The sequence below is a fragment of the Vitis vinifera genome, chromosome 7 (genome assembly GCF_030704535.1).
Source record: "Vitis vinifera cultivar Pinot Noir 40024 chromosome 7, ASM3070453v1".
Taxonomy (NCBI): domain Eukaryota; kingdom Viridiplantae; phylum Streptophyta; class Magnoliopsida; order Vitales; family Vitaceae; genus Vitis; species Vitis vinifera.
Window position 1 is genome coordinate 28,882,949 of NC_081811.1, and position 14,867 is coordinate 28,897,815.

At 41.0% G+C, this 14,867-nt stretch overlaps 1 protein-coding gene across 6 annotated transcripts in view; it reads left to right on the forward strand.

Annotated features, from left to right (window-relative positions):
- Window positions 1-14,867, forward strand: part of LOC100266278 (uncharacterized) — a 41,278-nt gene that overhangs the window by 2,060 nt on the left and 24,351 nt on the right. For all 6 annotated transcript variants that reach the window (XR_002030444.2, XR_009466268.1, XM_010654598.3 and 3 more), the window contains 5 exons: window positions 154-213; window positions 321-413; window positions 4,731-4,959; window positions 5,849-5,955; window positions 6,333-6,395. Coding sequence is in view for 4 of the 6 variants with exons in the window: in XM_010654598.3 (XP_010652900.1) it covers window positions 154-213; window positions 321-413; window positions 4,731-4,959; window positions 5,849-5,955; window positions 6,333-6,395 (552 nt within the window). In the remaining 2 variants the exon portion in view is untranslated. The remainder of the gene's footprint in view (window positions 1-153; window positions 214-320; window positions 414-4,730; window positions 4,960-5,848; window positions 5,956-6,332; window positions 6,396-14,867) is intronic.

Consider the following 14,867-nt stretch of genomic DNA (forward strand, 5'->3'; position numbering starts at 1 on the left):
ACCGATCTTGTACTTTTGTTTTTGAAATGTTGTTAAACATTATTTTTTGCTCTGTTGAGCGAATTATTTCTGGTCACTTTGTCTGATTTGTGTTGGCATAGTTAGTTATTTGGTTGAGATTATATGATTCAATATTTTCCATTCTCTTTATAGCCGGTTTCATACTCACAACTTGCAAGGAGCATTCATGAACTAGCTGCTACATCAGACCAAGTAAGCATCAGTGCTCCTTCAATTCTCTTGCTTTCCCCTTTTCACATATATATATATATATATTTTATTTATAGTTCTTAATGTTTTTGTTGTAATTTCATGTGTAGAAAAGTTCCCAGAAGCAGCTAGTGCATCATGTGTTTCCAAAACTTGCCGTTTACAACTCGGTTGACCCTTCATTGGCACCTTCTCTTCTCATGGTACAATGTTACTTCCTGTTGTACTCTCCTAGTTCTGATTTTTTTTGGCAATATGATGGAACCTTTTGTCAGTAGTTGGCTTTCAAAGAGTATAATGTAACTTTCTAGTAAAACATTATTCTACGAGGAACTCCACAACTCTTTGTTCCATGTCAATGATGTGAACCCTATCACGCCTCTAAACTGATGTTCTATCTTGTGATGAATCATGTTAGACAAGCTTAGGATTGTGATTGAATTATAGCTTTTGTTTTTGTACACCCTATTGTTTTGATGGACAATTAATGTATTTGTTTTGGTGGTTGAAATTTCTTTTGATGCTATTAGTAGTCTTACTATTAGCGGTGTCTGGTTGAAAAAGAGGGGCTTAAAGAAGACATTTTTTCCCACTTTAAAGCAACGTTTGAAGACCCCTCAAGTGAGAAGACCTAACTTGGCAACAAAGTTATTCAAGAGCATTGACTCTTCGGATAGAGAAGGTTTGGAGGCAGTGGTGGCATTAGGAATGTGCTCTACGAGGGGCACAAATAGAACAATTATTTCAGGGGGGCAATAAATGGAGAGACAATGGTATTTAGTGTAATGGAAAACATTCTTTCCCCTTAAACATGAGGTTAAGGGATCAAATCCCATATTATGATTTTATTTTTTAGGGAGGTGGGGGTGGGTGGGGTAGGTGGCATGTGCCCCTTTTGGGCCTTAGCAAGCTCTGCCAGTGCTTGGAGGGGCCTTTTTTGGATTAGAAGATGACCATAGCACTCTCAGAATTGGAGGGTGACGAGGTGCCAGGGCCACATGGGTTTTTGGAAGTTTTGCTGGCCTATAGTAGGTAGGAAAGTGATGCAAATATTTGAGGAATTTCATTCAAAGAATTCCATGCTTCATAGCCTTAATGCAACGTTTTTAGTTCTTATTTCTAAGAAAGGAGGGGCAGGTGATGTGAAGGATTTTAGGTCAATCAACCTTATGGGAAGCCTTTATAAACTTCTTGCAAAAGTCCTAATTAATATGCTGAAAAGAGTGGTTGGCAAGGTGGTGTCAAAGAGTCAGAATGCTTTTGTGGGGGTAGATAGATTCAGGATGCAACCTTGATTGTAAATGAGGCTATGGACTCGAGGAAATGTAGTTCCAATGCGGGCTTGGTTTGCAAATTGGATATAGAAAAGACTTACTATGATGTAAGCTGGAAGTTCTTTCTCTCCATCTCAGAAAAGATTGGGATTCGATCCGAAATGGAGATAGTGGATCCACTATTGTATTTCTTTTGTGAGATTGACATTTCTTGTTAATGGTACTCTCACAAACTTCTTCTCGACTACTAGATGTTTAAGGTAGGGGGACCCTTTCTCGCCCTATCTTTTTGCGTTGGTCATGGAAGTACTCAACAAATTAATTGCAAAGGGCAAGCGGGGAGGTTTTATTAGGGGTTTCAAGATTGAGGGTAGAGGGAAAGAAGAGACTCAAGTCACACCAATTATTTGCAGGTGATGCCCTTATTTTTTGCGAGAATAATGTGGATTAGTTGAAATATTGGAAGTGGATTGTTACTTGCTTTGAATTGGTGTCAGGTTTGAAAATAAATTTGTAAAAAAGTGAAATAATTCTAGTGGGGGAGACAAAGGATGTAGATAGAGTGACTTCTCTTTTTGGGTGCAAAGCAGGGCAACTTCCTACTTCTTATCTAGGCATACCCTTAGGGGCCCCTCGCAAGCATTGTGGTGTGTGAGATTTAATCAAGGAGAGGTTTAAGAGGAAATTGTCTGATTGGAAAAAACAATACTTATCTAGAGGAGGAAGACTTATCCTTATCTTCCTATCTATTTTATGTCCCTCTTTTGCAATTCCTAGAAAAGTGAGAATGGGATTAGAGAGAATTCAAAGAGACTTTTTCTGGGGAGATACGAGAGAAAGGAGATAGATCCATATGTGTAAGGATAAAAAGTATGGGGGATTGGGACTAAGAAGGTTGGAGGGTCTCAATCAAGCCTTGCTAGGCAAATAGTTATGGAGATTCAAATTTCCTATCGGTTCAAATTTTTTGAAGATAATTTTGTTTGGGTATTTATTGGTGTGTATGGCCTAATCCATGGGAGTGAAAGGGAAGAATTGTGGGCACAACTAGTTGACATAAAAGGGCTATGGGATGATCCTTGTTTTGTGTGTGTGAGTGGTGAGATTCTTCAGTGAACAAAGAAATTGCAAAAGATTATCAACATCAATGAGGCGCTTTTTAGATATTATAGAGGACATGAGATTGAGAGGTCTCCCACTAATCAGAGGTCCATTTACTTGGTGTGGTGGTTTGAACAATCAAAGTGTTTCAAGGCTGGATCATTTCTTAGTTTTAGAAGGTTGGCAAGACCACTTCAATGGTTTGCTAAAGAGGGTGTTGCCAAGACCCGCGTTGGATCATACTCCCATTTTGCTAGATGGAGGCGGTGTGAGGAAAGACAAAACCCCTTTTAGGTTCGAAAATATGTGGTTGAGAGCGGAGGGTTTCATAGACCTTGTAAAAAAATGGTGGATGGTTACAAGATTAGAGGTTCTTCAACCACATTTTGGCTCATAAATTGAAAGCCTTGAAAAATGATCTAAAGATATGGAATAAGGATGTTTTTGGGAATAAAAGTAGGAGCATTGGAGCAAATTGGTTTTTGGGAAGTAAAAGAGAGGAAAGGGGTTCTATTTGTTGAAGAGGTTGAGGCTAGAAAAGAGGCCTAAGATAATTACAGGTAGGCCAAGATGAAAGAATCTTGTTAGAGACAAAGATATAGAGAAATATGGTTGAAAGAAGAGGATAGAAATCCTAGTTCTTTTCATAAGATGACAAATGCACGAAGGAGAGTGAATCATATGGCCAAAATCAAGGACTCAAACACGCTTTCTGTTGTAATCTATGGGATTGGTCTAGGTTGTTTTTAATTTCTAGTCCTTTAGTTGTAGATTTTGTGGATTGGATAGGTTCATTTTGAGGGGGCATCGTTTTTTGTTGGTCCCTCTCATTTTGTTTGTGCTTTTAAGCGTTTGTTGTACATTCCCTGTGTACTTTGGAGTGCTGTTTTGGCACTTTTTGTTTATAAGATACTGTTGCTTTACTCATAAAAAAAAATATGGCCAAAATCAAGGTGAATGATGTGTGGCTGATAGAAGAGTTAGACATTAAGGAAGGGGTGTTTAATGCCTATCAGAGACTGCTTTCTGAGGCAGGGGATTGACATCTCGAGGGCTTGTCTTTTAATTCCCTGGAAAGTAGTGAATCAAGGAATGTCGATGACCCTTTTTCCAAAGAGGAGGTCTTCATGGCTTTGTCCAGTTTGTGTGGGGATACAGCCACTGGGCCAGATGGATTCTCTTTAGCCTTTTGGTATCATTGTCGAGATTTTGTGAAACATGAAATGATGGGGCTTTTGAAGAGTTCTATGAGCCAGGCACCTTCAAATAAAGTCTTAATGCTACCTTTATAGTGTTAATCTCTAAAAAGGATGGTTTTGACTTTGATTCTTACCCTCTTTCTACCTAAAAAAAAAAATCTAAAAAGGGTGGTCTGGAAGACTTGAAAGACAGCTTGGTGGAAGGCTTGCATAAGATCCTAGAGAAGGTCTTGGCTAACAGAGTTAAGAAGGTTGTGGGAAAGGTGGCGTGTGAGTCTCAGCATGCCCTTGTAGAGAGAAAACATATTTTGGATATGGTTCTTACTGCTCTTATTCTTCCTTAATTCCTTTTATTTTGATTGAATTTCTTTTATTTGTTGAATTGATGCCGAGTGTTTTCTGAACTGACACAACTTTATTTTTTTCTCTCTTTCCTCTTTTATAGTCTCTTACTTTCCTCTCAATACCTGATATATTTATGCTTCAGATCCATGATATTATGGTTTATCTATCTTTACTCTTTACATGCTTTCCTCTCTTTCATACTTTTAGGCTGGGAGTACTCTGTATTCTTTTTCTCTCCTTTTAAATGATCTTTTAATCCCTTTGTGTCATACCTGATAGTTACCTTTCATATTCATGATGTTGCAGTTTAGCAATTGTGAATTTCATAACATGGTTTCACCTGAAGATGTTGAATGGCATGATTACGACAATCATGCAATATATATTGCATACGATTCTTCAGAACTTGGTGTCTGGAGCTCATTCTTTTGGTTTTTGATCTTGACACATGATTTCTTAATTCTGTCATCCATGTCAAGGAATTTAGATCTAATGTAATAGTATGAAGTGCTCTGTAAAGAATGAGTCATCTAATTTGTTGACGTATAAACTACTATGGTACATGGCCATCTTGATTCTTATCTGTTTGTTCATTATGCAGCTTAATCAGCAGTGTGAAGATAGGACTGTTCTGCGATATGTCTATTATTACCTAGCCAGAATTTTGTCAGATACCAGTGCACAAGGTTTAAGTTCTGGTGGTGGGATCCCCACACCAAACTGGGATGCTCTTGCTGACATTGATGCTGTGGGAGGGGTTACTCGAGCTGATGTTGTGCCTCGAATTGTAAATCAACTCACTGCGGAGGCCTTAAATGCTGATGTTGAATGTAAAATGATTTATAAGTTCCTTGCTTTCACTTGTTTTGATTATTTCTTCTAATTGTTTAAATATTGGATATCAGCTCCTGTTATCTGAAGAGATTGCTGCACAAACTATCTTTTTAGCCTTTCCAAAGGCAAATTATTTTTTTTTCTAGGTTGTGCCTGATGATATATTAATTTTTTATGCTGAAAACATTTCGAACTTTTCCTAGTTTAACTTTTGGGTGTGCATTAGCATCAGGTGTCTCTTGAGTGCCAGATACTGGCTCATGTGTAAATTGGTGCTTTTTGTTGAGTCCTTTATAGTAATAGTATCAAATTGTTGAACTCCATGGTGGGATGTTTCTCTGAATTCTTTTGGTAGCTGGCTGGTCATTTTGGGTGTGAATTTTTTTTTTTGGTTTTGGTCAATTTTAGTTATTCAATCTCAGGAATTATTTGGTGCAAAGTATCTTAACTTTTTTCCAATGACATTTGTTATTAAACATGGCTAATTTGTATTGGACAATAGTCAATGATTATTAGAATCAACCCAAACCGACAAAGATGGGGATTATACTGCTGCAAAGAACACAATGTTGTAACTTATATTTTGAAATACTTATCCTGAAACTATCTTTGTTTCTATTGTCATATCTCAAAAATGCATGCTTATATTGCATGTGGAATACAATCATTAAAAGGGATTAAAGGTGGTTTTTGTTGTCTGGTGGAGATTTTGTTAAGTGAAGAAAGAAATGTCTTTGTTTTCAAAACATCCATTCCTGCAAATTATCTTTAAAATGAGCATTTCTGGCTTCTAAAAGGCTAAAGGCTGACTGTTTTATTTGTACATGACTCTAATGAAAGTGATTGGGGATAGAATTTGACTTTTTTCTTGTTGCCTTTTTGAAGTTCATGCACGAAGATTGCAAGCTTTGAAGGCTCTGACATATGCTCCATCAAGCAACTCAGAAATTTTGTCTACATTGTATGATATTGTATTTGGCATTCTTGATAAGGTTTGTACCATCTAATTCCTTCCATAAATATTTGAAAGTGAATGCAGACTGTTTGTTACCTTCTTTTTGCTTAGATTGATGTTTGAACATTCTAGAAATGTTTCTTTTACTTTATAGGAGTAATAAGGTGAGCAACTAAATGACTCGAGATATCTTTGTACACTTATTGTTTGTTGTAGATATTTTACATGGATATCTGACTTTTGAATGAGAGGGTACTATGTTTTAGGAGTTTATAGACATCACAGGGATGACTTACAATAGGTTTTTTCCTTCATTTTGGTCTCATTAATTTTTTTCCCTTTTGATGTATTTATTTCTCCACATTGTTTCAGTTAAGAAATCATGTTTAAAAGTTTTGTATTTTTGATTTCTAGGTCGCTGATGCACCACAAAAACGTAAGAAAGGTGTGTTTGGGAACAAAGGAGGTGATAAGGAGGTAATTTATCTGCTTACGGTTATGAACTGCGAGTAACTCCTGAACTTCCTATTTTGTTTGATTCTCTTATATGTGTGTATTCATTTTATTACCAAATTGATTCTTTTTGACATTCTCAATATCTAGTACTCAGACATTCGTTACTGATTTGTAAAGTTTTCCCTTGATTTCATTGACCTTCTTGATCTTTTCTTGTGGTGTTGGAGTGATATCCATCACATTTTTATCACATATGTGTTTCTCACATCTCTCTCTCTCTGTCTGTGTACATGTGCTACTGCAACATCATTAGGATAAGGCACAATTTTCTCTTGATTCATTGATCATCGTCATTTTCTGCTGTTGTTGTTATCTCATCTGTGTGTGTGGTGTTACAACATTGTTAGAATGAGGCATGGCATTCCATCACCTTTGATTGGTGAAGTTTTTTCTTGATTCATTTATCTTCATGGATTTTTTTTTTCTTGATGTTGAAATGATATTTGTAACATTTTTGTCATATATGTATTTCTTTTTACTTCTTATCTCTGTCTCTCTCTTCACTCTCCCTTCTCTATGTGTGTGTGTGTGTTGTTGCAGCATCATTCGAATAAGACATGACTTTCCATGTACTGGATTTAAAGGATTAGTGCACCGTTCAGGGCAACATAACAACATCCCTTTGGAAATGGAAACCAAAAAGAAAAATTTATTCGAGAGAGAAATGAAAGATATTTTGTTCCACCACAGAAAATTATTTGATTCTTGCAGTTCAAAGAATTTCCATAATACATCAGAACAATTATTTATGGGTTTAATGATTCCTAAGAGCAGATTCATTCTTTTAACTATCTGTTTAATGGCATCTTTGGTTGCTAAAGTTTTCTCTTGATTCATTGATGTTCATGATTTTTTGTTGGTGGTGTCAAAATGATATTCATATCATTTTTGTTATATATGTATTTCTCATCTTTGTGTGTGCGGTTGTTGCTCTTGCATGACTTCTGATCTTCTTTTGATTTGTCAAGTTTTCTCTTGATTTATTGATTTTCATGATTTCGTGTTGGTGGTGTTAAAAATGATATTCATAACATTTTTATTATGTGTTAATCATCTGTGTACGCATATCATCTTGAGAATAAGGCATGACTTTCCTTGTTTGTTTTTTTTTTTTTTTTTGAACAGAATGAATGAAAAATTTACTGAAAGAAAGGGTAAAAATTCAACCTGCGTCACAGTTCAATCCTGGATATTTTTTTTTTTTTTTGATAAGTAAGCAGATGTTATATTAAAAAGGCAAAAAGCCACACAGCATACAGGACGTATACAAAGCAGCCAAACCCAAAAACCACAAAGAGCCCACAATCCTACCTACCCTCAATTGGACGCGAGCCACTCTAGAAAACCTAACAATGAAGAGGACTCCTCTCCAATATACACCCTAGCCCAACTCCACAGATTACATACAAAAGAATTTTTGAGTTTCTGTATAGATAAGAATCCCCCCCTAAAAGCTAATCTATTCCTTTCCTTCCAAACCGTCCAAAAAATACACAACGGGATGGAAGTCCAAACCTTTTTCCTTTTTTTCCCCACAAAAGAACCCCTCCAACTGAAAAGCATATCTTTAACCGTTTCAGGGAACACCCACTGAATGCCAAACAAGACTAAGACAATCTCCCAAAGGACCCGGACCACTGTACAATGTAGAAGAATGTGATTTACAGTCTCCTCTTCACACCCACACAAAAAACAACGGTTAGGGAACTGCCACCCCCTTCTTTGTAGCCTATCCAAAGTTAAGACCTTTCCCCACGTGGCCTCCCAAGCAAAAAACACAACTTTAGTTGGGACCTTGTCCACCCAAATGCCCTTATTCGGGAATACAATATCATTCGAAGCAACAAGGAAATTGTAAGCCTCCTTAACCCTAAAGATGCCACTTCCCCCACCTTTCCATAAAACCGAATCCTCTTCTGAAGAGATTTTGTAGTCCCTTAGCATGTACAGCAAATTACCAACCAAATCCACCTCCCAATCGTTAAAGTCTCTAGAGAAACTGATATTCCAACTTCCTTGGCCAAAGCTAGGGTCCCAAACTTCGTTCACCGTTGCATTCCTATGAGCTGCCAATTCGAACAAAAGGGGGAAAGTTTGGGACAGCGCTGCATTGCCGCACCAATGGTCAGTCCAAAACCTAACTTTGGTCCCTTTACCCACCTTGAACTCTATGTTATCCCAACACCAATCAACTTCCTTCAGAATCTCCTTCCAAACTCCCACTCCAAACGTCCCACGAGCCTCATTAGTCCTCCAACCAAGGCCCTCTTGACCAAACTTCTCCATAATCACCTTCTTCCACAGCTTATCTTCTTCAAAGGCAAACCTCCATAACCATTTTCCCAACAAAACCTTGTTCAAACGGGCAATCCTCCTAATGCCAAGGCCCCCCTTCTCCTTTTGAGCACATACCGCCTCCCAGTTAATTAAATGTACTTTCCTTTCCAAGCTTCCCCCTCCCCAAAGAAAGTCTCTTTGGAGCTTTTCAAGTCTTCTTGCCACCATCTTGGGCATTCGAAAAAGGGACAGTTGGTAGATCGGCATGCTGGCCAGCGTGCTCTTAATGAGGGTAACCCTCCCGCCTTTGGAGATGTATTGCCTCTTCCACAAGGCTAATCTCCTCCTCATCTTCTCCTCCACCCCATCCCACATCGAGGAAGCCTTGTGAGGAACCCCTAACGGCAGCCCCAAGTACACATTGGGCAAAGACCCCACCCTACAACCTAGCTCCACAGCCATCTCCTCAATCTCTTCCACTTCGCCAACTGGAATTAACTCACTTTTGGCTAGATTTATCCTTAACCCAGACGCAGCCTCGAACCAAGCCAGAATCCAGCTTAGAAAAGTCATGTTTTCTTTCCTTGCTTTACAAAAAATAATTGTGTCATCCGCAAAAAGCAAATGAGAGATATTTAGCTCCATCCTGCCCCTCCCCCAAAATCTGCAGCCTGAAACGAATCCCCCGATAGCAGCCCTTCTTAACAGTGCACTAAGCACTTCCATACCCAAGATAAAGAGATAAGGAGAGAGGGGGTCTCCCTGACGCAACCCCTTGGTGCTTGAAAAGAAACCTGCTGGCACACCATTAACAAGAACAAAGAATTTGGCAGTAGAGATGCACCACCAAATCCACTCCATCCACCTAGACCCAAAGCCCAATTTACGCAGAATCTTCATAAGAAAATCCCAACTTATGCTGTCATAGGCTTTTTCAATGTCCAACTTACAAATCAACCCTTTCTCCTTACGTTTTTGCCAAGCATCAATCACCTCGTTAGCTATAAGCGAAGCATCCAATATTTGTCTCCCCTTCACAAACGCATTTTGGTCCAATGAGACCACCCTTCCTAGGACCTTCTTCAGCCTATTTGTCAACACCTTTGCCAAAAGCTTGTACAAACCTCCTAGCAGGCTGATCGGCCGAAAGTCACCCAAATCCTCGACGCCTCCTTTCTTTGGAATAAGAACCAGAAACGTTGTATTCAAGCTCTTAACAAAAGATTTTTGTTCATAAAATTCCTTAAATAGCTCCAGGATCTCCTCCTTCACAAAGTCCCAGCATTCTTGCCAAAAAGCTACTGTAAACCCATCCGGGCCTGGGGCTTTGTCCCCATCCATCTCCAACAAGGCAGAATGTATTTCATCTTCAGAGAAAGGTAGCTCCAGATTTCCAGCTTCTTGACTACTTAAATGACTTAGATGCAGCCCCTCTATGTCAGCTTTCCAGCCTGACTCTTCTGAGAGAAGCTGCTGAAAGACATTAACAATCCCCTCCTTCACCTCCTGCTCCTCTGATAGCCATACCCCATTAATCTTGATTCTATCCAATGTATTATTTCTTCGGTGTGCATTTGCCATTCGATGGAAATAGCCTGTGTTCCTATCCCCTTCCTTTAACCAAAGTTCCCTGGACAATTGCCTCCAATGAAGTTCTTCCAGCAGCACCCACTTCTGATAGTTTTCCTTGGCTTCTTTCTTCAGCTCTGTCTCCCTTTCTGAGAGGATCCTCTCACTCTCCACCCCATCCCAGTGCTCTACTTGATGGAGAGCTAAATTTTTGTTAACTTCCAACCGACCAAAAACTTCCCTATTCCATACTTTGATCTTCTTCTTCAACTCCTTCAACTTTGAGGCCAGTCTGAAGCTGGCAGTCCCTCTCACCACAGTCTCCTGCCACCACCCCCGGAGTAAATTCTTAAACCCAACAACTTTCAGCCACATATTTTCGAACCTAAACGGGGATGGACCCCTCCTAAGACCTCCGCACTCTAGCAATATGGGAAAGTGGTCTGACGTGGGTCTTGGCAGCCTGCTCTGAACCACCCCACTGAAATGATCAAGCCAATTCTGCGTCACCAAAAATCTGTCGAGTCTAGCCCACGACTGACTCCCCCTACCCCCATTCCAAGTACACCTCCCCCCTTGCAAAGGAAGGTCAGTCAGCTCAAACTCATCCACCATCTGGGCGAATCTTCTCATCGCCCCAGTAGTCCTTCCTTGCCTACTTCTTTCCCCTTGAAAAAGGGTGATATTGAAATCCCCCCCTAAGCACCAAGGAACATCCCACAGACCCCTAATCGCCCCTAGCTCCTCCCACAAACACTCCCTTTCCTCTCTAGAGAAAGGTCCATACACGCCTGTGAACATCCAACAAAAACCATCTTCTACATTCCGGACTCTATAGGAAATTGAGAATTGGCCCACCTCCACATCTAACACATCCAACGTCCTTCTATCCCAACATACCAAAATCCCTCCAGCAGAGCCTGAAGCTTCTAAGGCCCCCCACCCTAGGAACCTACCCGTACCCAAGCTTCTCACCACACCCTCCGACATAGCTTGAATTTTTGTTTCCTGGAGGCAGAACACATCCACCCTCTGGCTCCTAATCAGGGCCTTAATCACCTTCCTTTTGGAGCTATCATTAGCTCCACAGACATTCCAGCTCAGAAGTCTTAACTTCATAGGACTTCTAATATTTGACACCCTCTTCCTTGCCTGCCACTAACCTGCCTTTTCCCTCCTTCGTAGTTGATAGAACACTCTAATCTTCTTAGCTCCCTCTCAAATTTAGATTTTTCCAACAAAGACTTATTGTGGATTCTTTCCCTTCTCTTTCTAATTTTACCCAGAAAATCCATGATCTCCTTCTCCAGTCCCTCTGTGGAAAACCCCAAAAAATTGCTGAATCTAGCCAAATCGCTTTCCTCCCAGCTGGCCTCCTCCCAATCGCTACCTTCATGAGGCTTAGGTTGGACTGGTCTCAATTCCTCTCCGCTTACTATATTGCAACCATTATTTGCCTCCACCAGCTCCCACCGAGAAACGGTTTTACCCTCCGTGAAACCCGAACATTGAGCATACATAACGGCGTTTCCCCCTGACCAGCCTCACACACAGCCCCAGAATAGTCGTAATACTCCCTTTCAGGAGTCCGACCATGAAAAAAACAGAGAGGGGGAGAGAGACCAGAGACTAATGTTCCTTTAAAGTTAAGAACATTCCCATACCTCGAAGCTTCCTCAATTAAGGCCAGATCAGTCTTCGATTTCTCCATAGCTTGGCTCTCTTTTTCAAATTGCTTACGTAAATCATCCTTCTCCCAGAAAATGGAAGACTCTGATACTGGCCTTCCCACGACATATGGATCTACTCTCACTAAAGAAGAGGCCTCTCCCACTTGGGCTTTACCCCCTGGCCCTGAGTGATACTGACCCCTTACCAGCCCAAGATCCACATTTATTCCACTATCCTTGGTCTGCCCATGAGCCATCCTTGTGCACAGCCCATAACTACTCGGCCCAGCCACACTGAGAGAAAATGGGCCTGGCCCAAAGGAGCCAAAAGCTAAATCATTTGGGCTAGGGAAAGGGACCTCAACTGGGCCCTTCTTGGAAGATCCACCCAGCACTGGCCCGCTTCCACTGGTCCGGCCCAACATCCCATCATGGCCTCGAATAAAGCCCAAAGGACGCCCTGACCCAGACGACTGACACTGCGTCCCATCTGCAGACTGAATCATGACCTCGTAACTTGTGTCGTTGCCCTCCTCCACCACGCGTTTCCCCGCGCGTGTTACTGCCTCACCCCCTACCTCGACATCTACTGCAGCTTTCTTCCCGCTTTGATCAGTCGGAAAAATCCTCAGAAGCGGTCTGATTTCCCACCACAGGGTTAGCACGTAGCACCTCTCATCAACCCAAATTTCCACCGCACTAGGAAGGTCGTCACCGTTTACCTTCACCAGTATCCGGGCCCACTGCAGCTCCTCCAGCTTCTCCGTTTGAGTGTCGACTGCCAAGAAACCCCCACATTCCTCCCCTACTCTTTTTAGAATGTCCCGATCCCAAAGCGATACCGGTAACCCCACTATCCTCACCCAGGCCTCGCTTCTAGCTTCCCCTTCCATCACACACCCCGTTTCGGGGCTCCAATCTTCCACGCGTAAGGGAGTCCCCCCAACCAACACTTTCCCAGATTTGAGAGCTTTCCTAGCTTCTTCCAACCACTCAAACTCCAGCAATATCTTACCCCTTTCCAGTTTTGCCAACCCTAGCTTACCCCTCAATCCCCACATACTTGCCATTTGGGTTCCCCACCCTTTCAGATCGTCACCTCTCCCTGAGTTTGGATTCCAAAATCCAACGAGACAGTGGTTCAACTTGTTTAAATTACTGCTCAAGGCCTCTTTCCTAATCTTCACCTTCGCCACTGCTTTACCTTTACTCCTTGGCGTCTGTTCCACCTCCGCGAAGGATTTCCTCAGTTCCGGTTCCGACAACCTCACATCCAACTGTTGCCTTTCCTTTCTATCCATGACAACCCCCAAATTGCGTAATGTCTTCGCCATTAAAGACCATCCTCCTTTCACCCCTCTTCCCTTAGGAATGAAAATGCTGAACCTTTTACTTTCCAAGTCCACCACGCCCAAACGTAGATAGCAACCCCCTTTATTCGCATCACGCAACAGCGAATAGGACCTGCCGTTCTCTTCCCACCTTTTTTCCCATTTTTCCTCACTCTTCTCTTCTAAACAGAGGAGTAAGCACTCCAGAAACAGCCCCAGACTCACCGGTCCCAACTTGACCCACGAGGAGATCCCTCTTTTCCTCTCCACCATTGTAGCTTTCATTTTACCTTTCCTCTCCTCCACTACGACCTCGAACAATTTCGATTCCACTCCAAAGTTGCTCACCCTCCGGCTTTTCCTAGTCCCCAACCATGTCTCACCCTCTGTCCCCTCGCCCGCACCCACAGATTTCTCTGCCCCACCAACTCTCTCTTGCTCTCTCTCTCTAACTTTCTCTCTCTCTCTCTCCTCCATTTGTTTCCAGTTCAATCCTGGATATTATGAATAGTTTAATCCTATACTATGATTTTTCCTTTTTATTTTTTGGAACTTTTTTTTTTTTTCAGTAGAAAACAAACATTTGTCCTTCCAAGGCAACCTAGAGAAAAGAACTAGAAAGAAAAGATTTTCAGCACAAAAGATGTGAGTTTGGTCACTGTAAATGCTAGCAATGAAGGGGAACTCAGATAAATCCTCGGGGAGATAGAATAGAGAATAAATCTCAACTTGTAGGCTCTACTGCTTAGGAACAGTTGGTCCTAACTTTGAGTCTGGGGCATATACGATACATGGTTTGGGAGGGCTTCATGTATTCATGGTTTCCTTTAGTCCTACAGAGTGAGGCTGGTGGGTTTCCACTTTGTAAAAAGGGAATTCTAAAATGTGATTTCTTGACTAGAGTTCCTCCTAGAAATCATTTTTTGAACGATCTCCCACCAAGAAACAAATAAATGGAGAAAAATCTGAGGAGGCTTGGTAGATGCTCTCTAGAGGTTGATCTTGAGGTCATTTGTGTATAACATTGAGAGGAGTTGAGTCCGGTCTTAAGGAGATTTGTGTATGCCTATGTATATAGTTCTCCTTGTATGGTGGTGGTGTCTAGTCTTACTTTGATCAGGTTTTGTATGCTGAGGGGAGCATCTCTCATCCTTCTCTCGTACTTTTCATCATAATTAATATATCTTTTGTTTCTGATAAAAAAAATTGCTCTCTAGAGGCCATGATTTGGCGATCCTATATGTTTAAATGCAATCCATAGGTATTTCTAATACGATTATGCAAAAATGAATCACTCTCCTTAAAACTCCAAGCTGAATGCTCCATTCTTAATTTATAGCTACAAATTAATGGAGGTTATTAGTACTTCATTTAATGAATCTGCAATAATAAAACATCTTACTAGTGCACTATGAATGGCATTGTCCAATTGCACCTCAATTCCTTCATGAAAGTATTTGAAAGTACACTAGAGCTCAAAAGCCATACTCTTGAATTGTTCCCAAGGATAAGACAACTTGAGCGGCGTGTAATTCCTTTGGGTTGGTCTAGTCTAGAGAGTTTGTTCGTTATTACATTGTATTTTC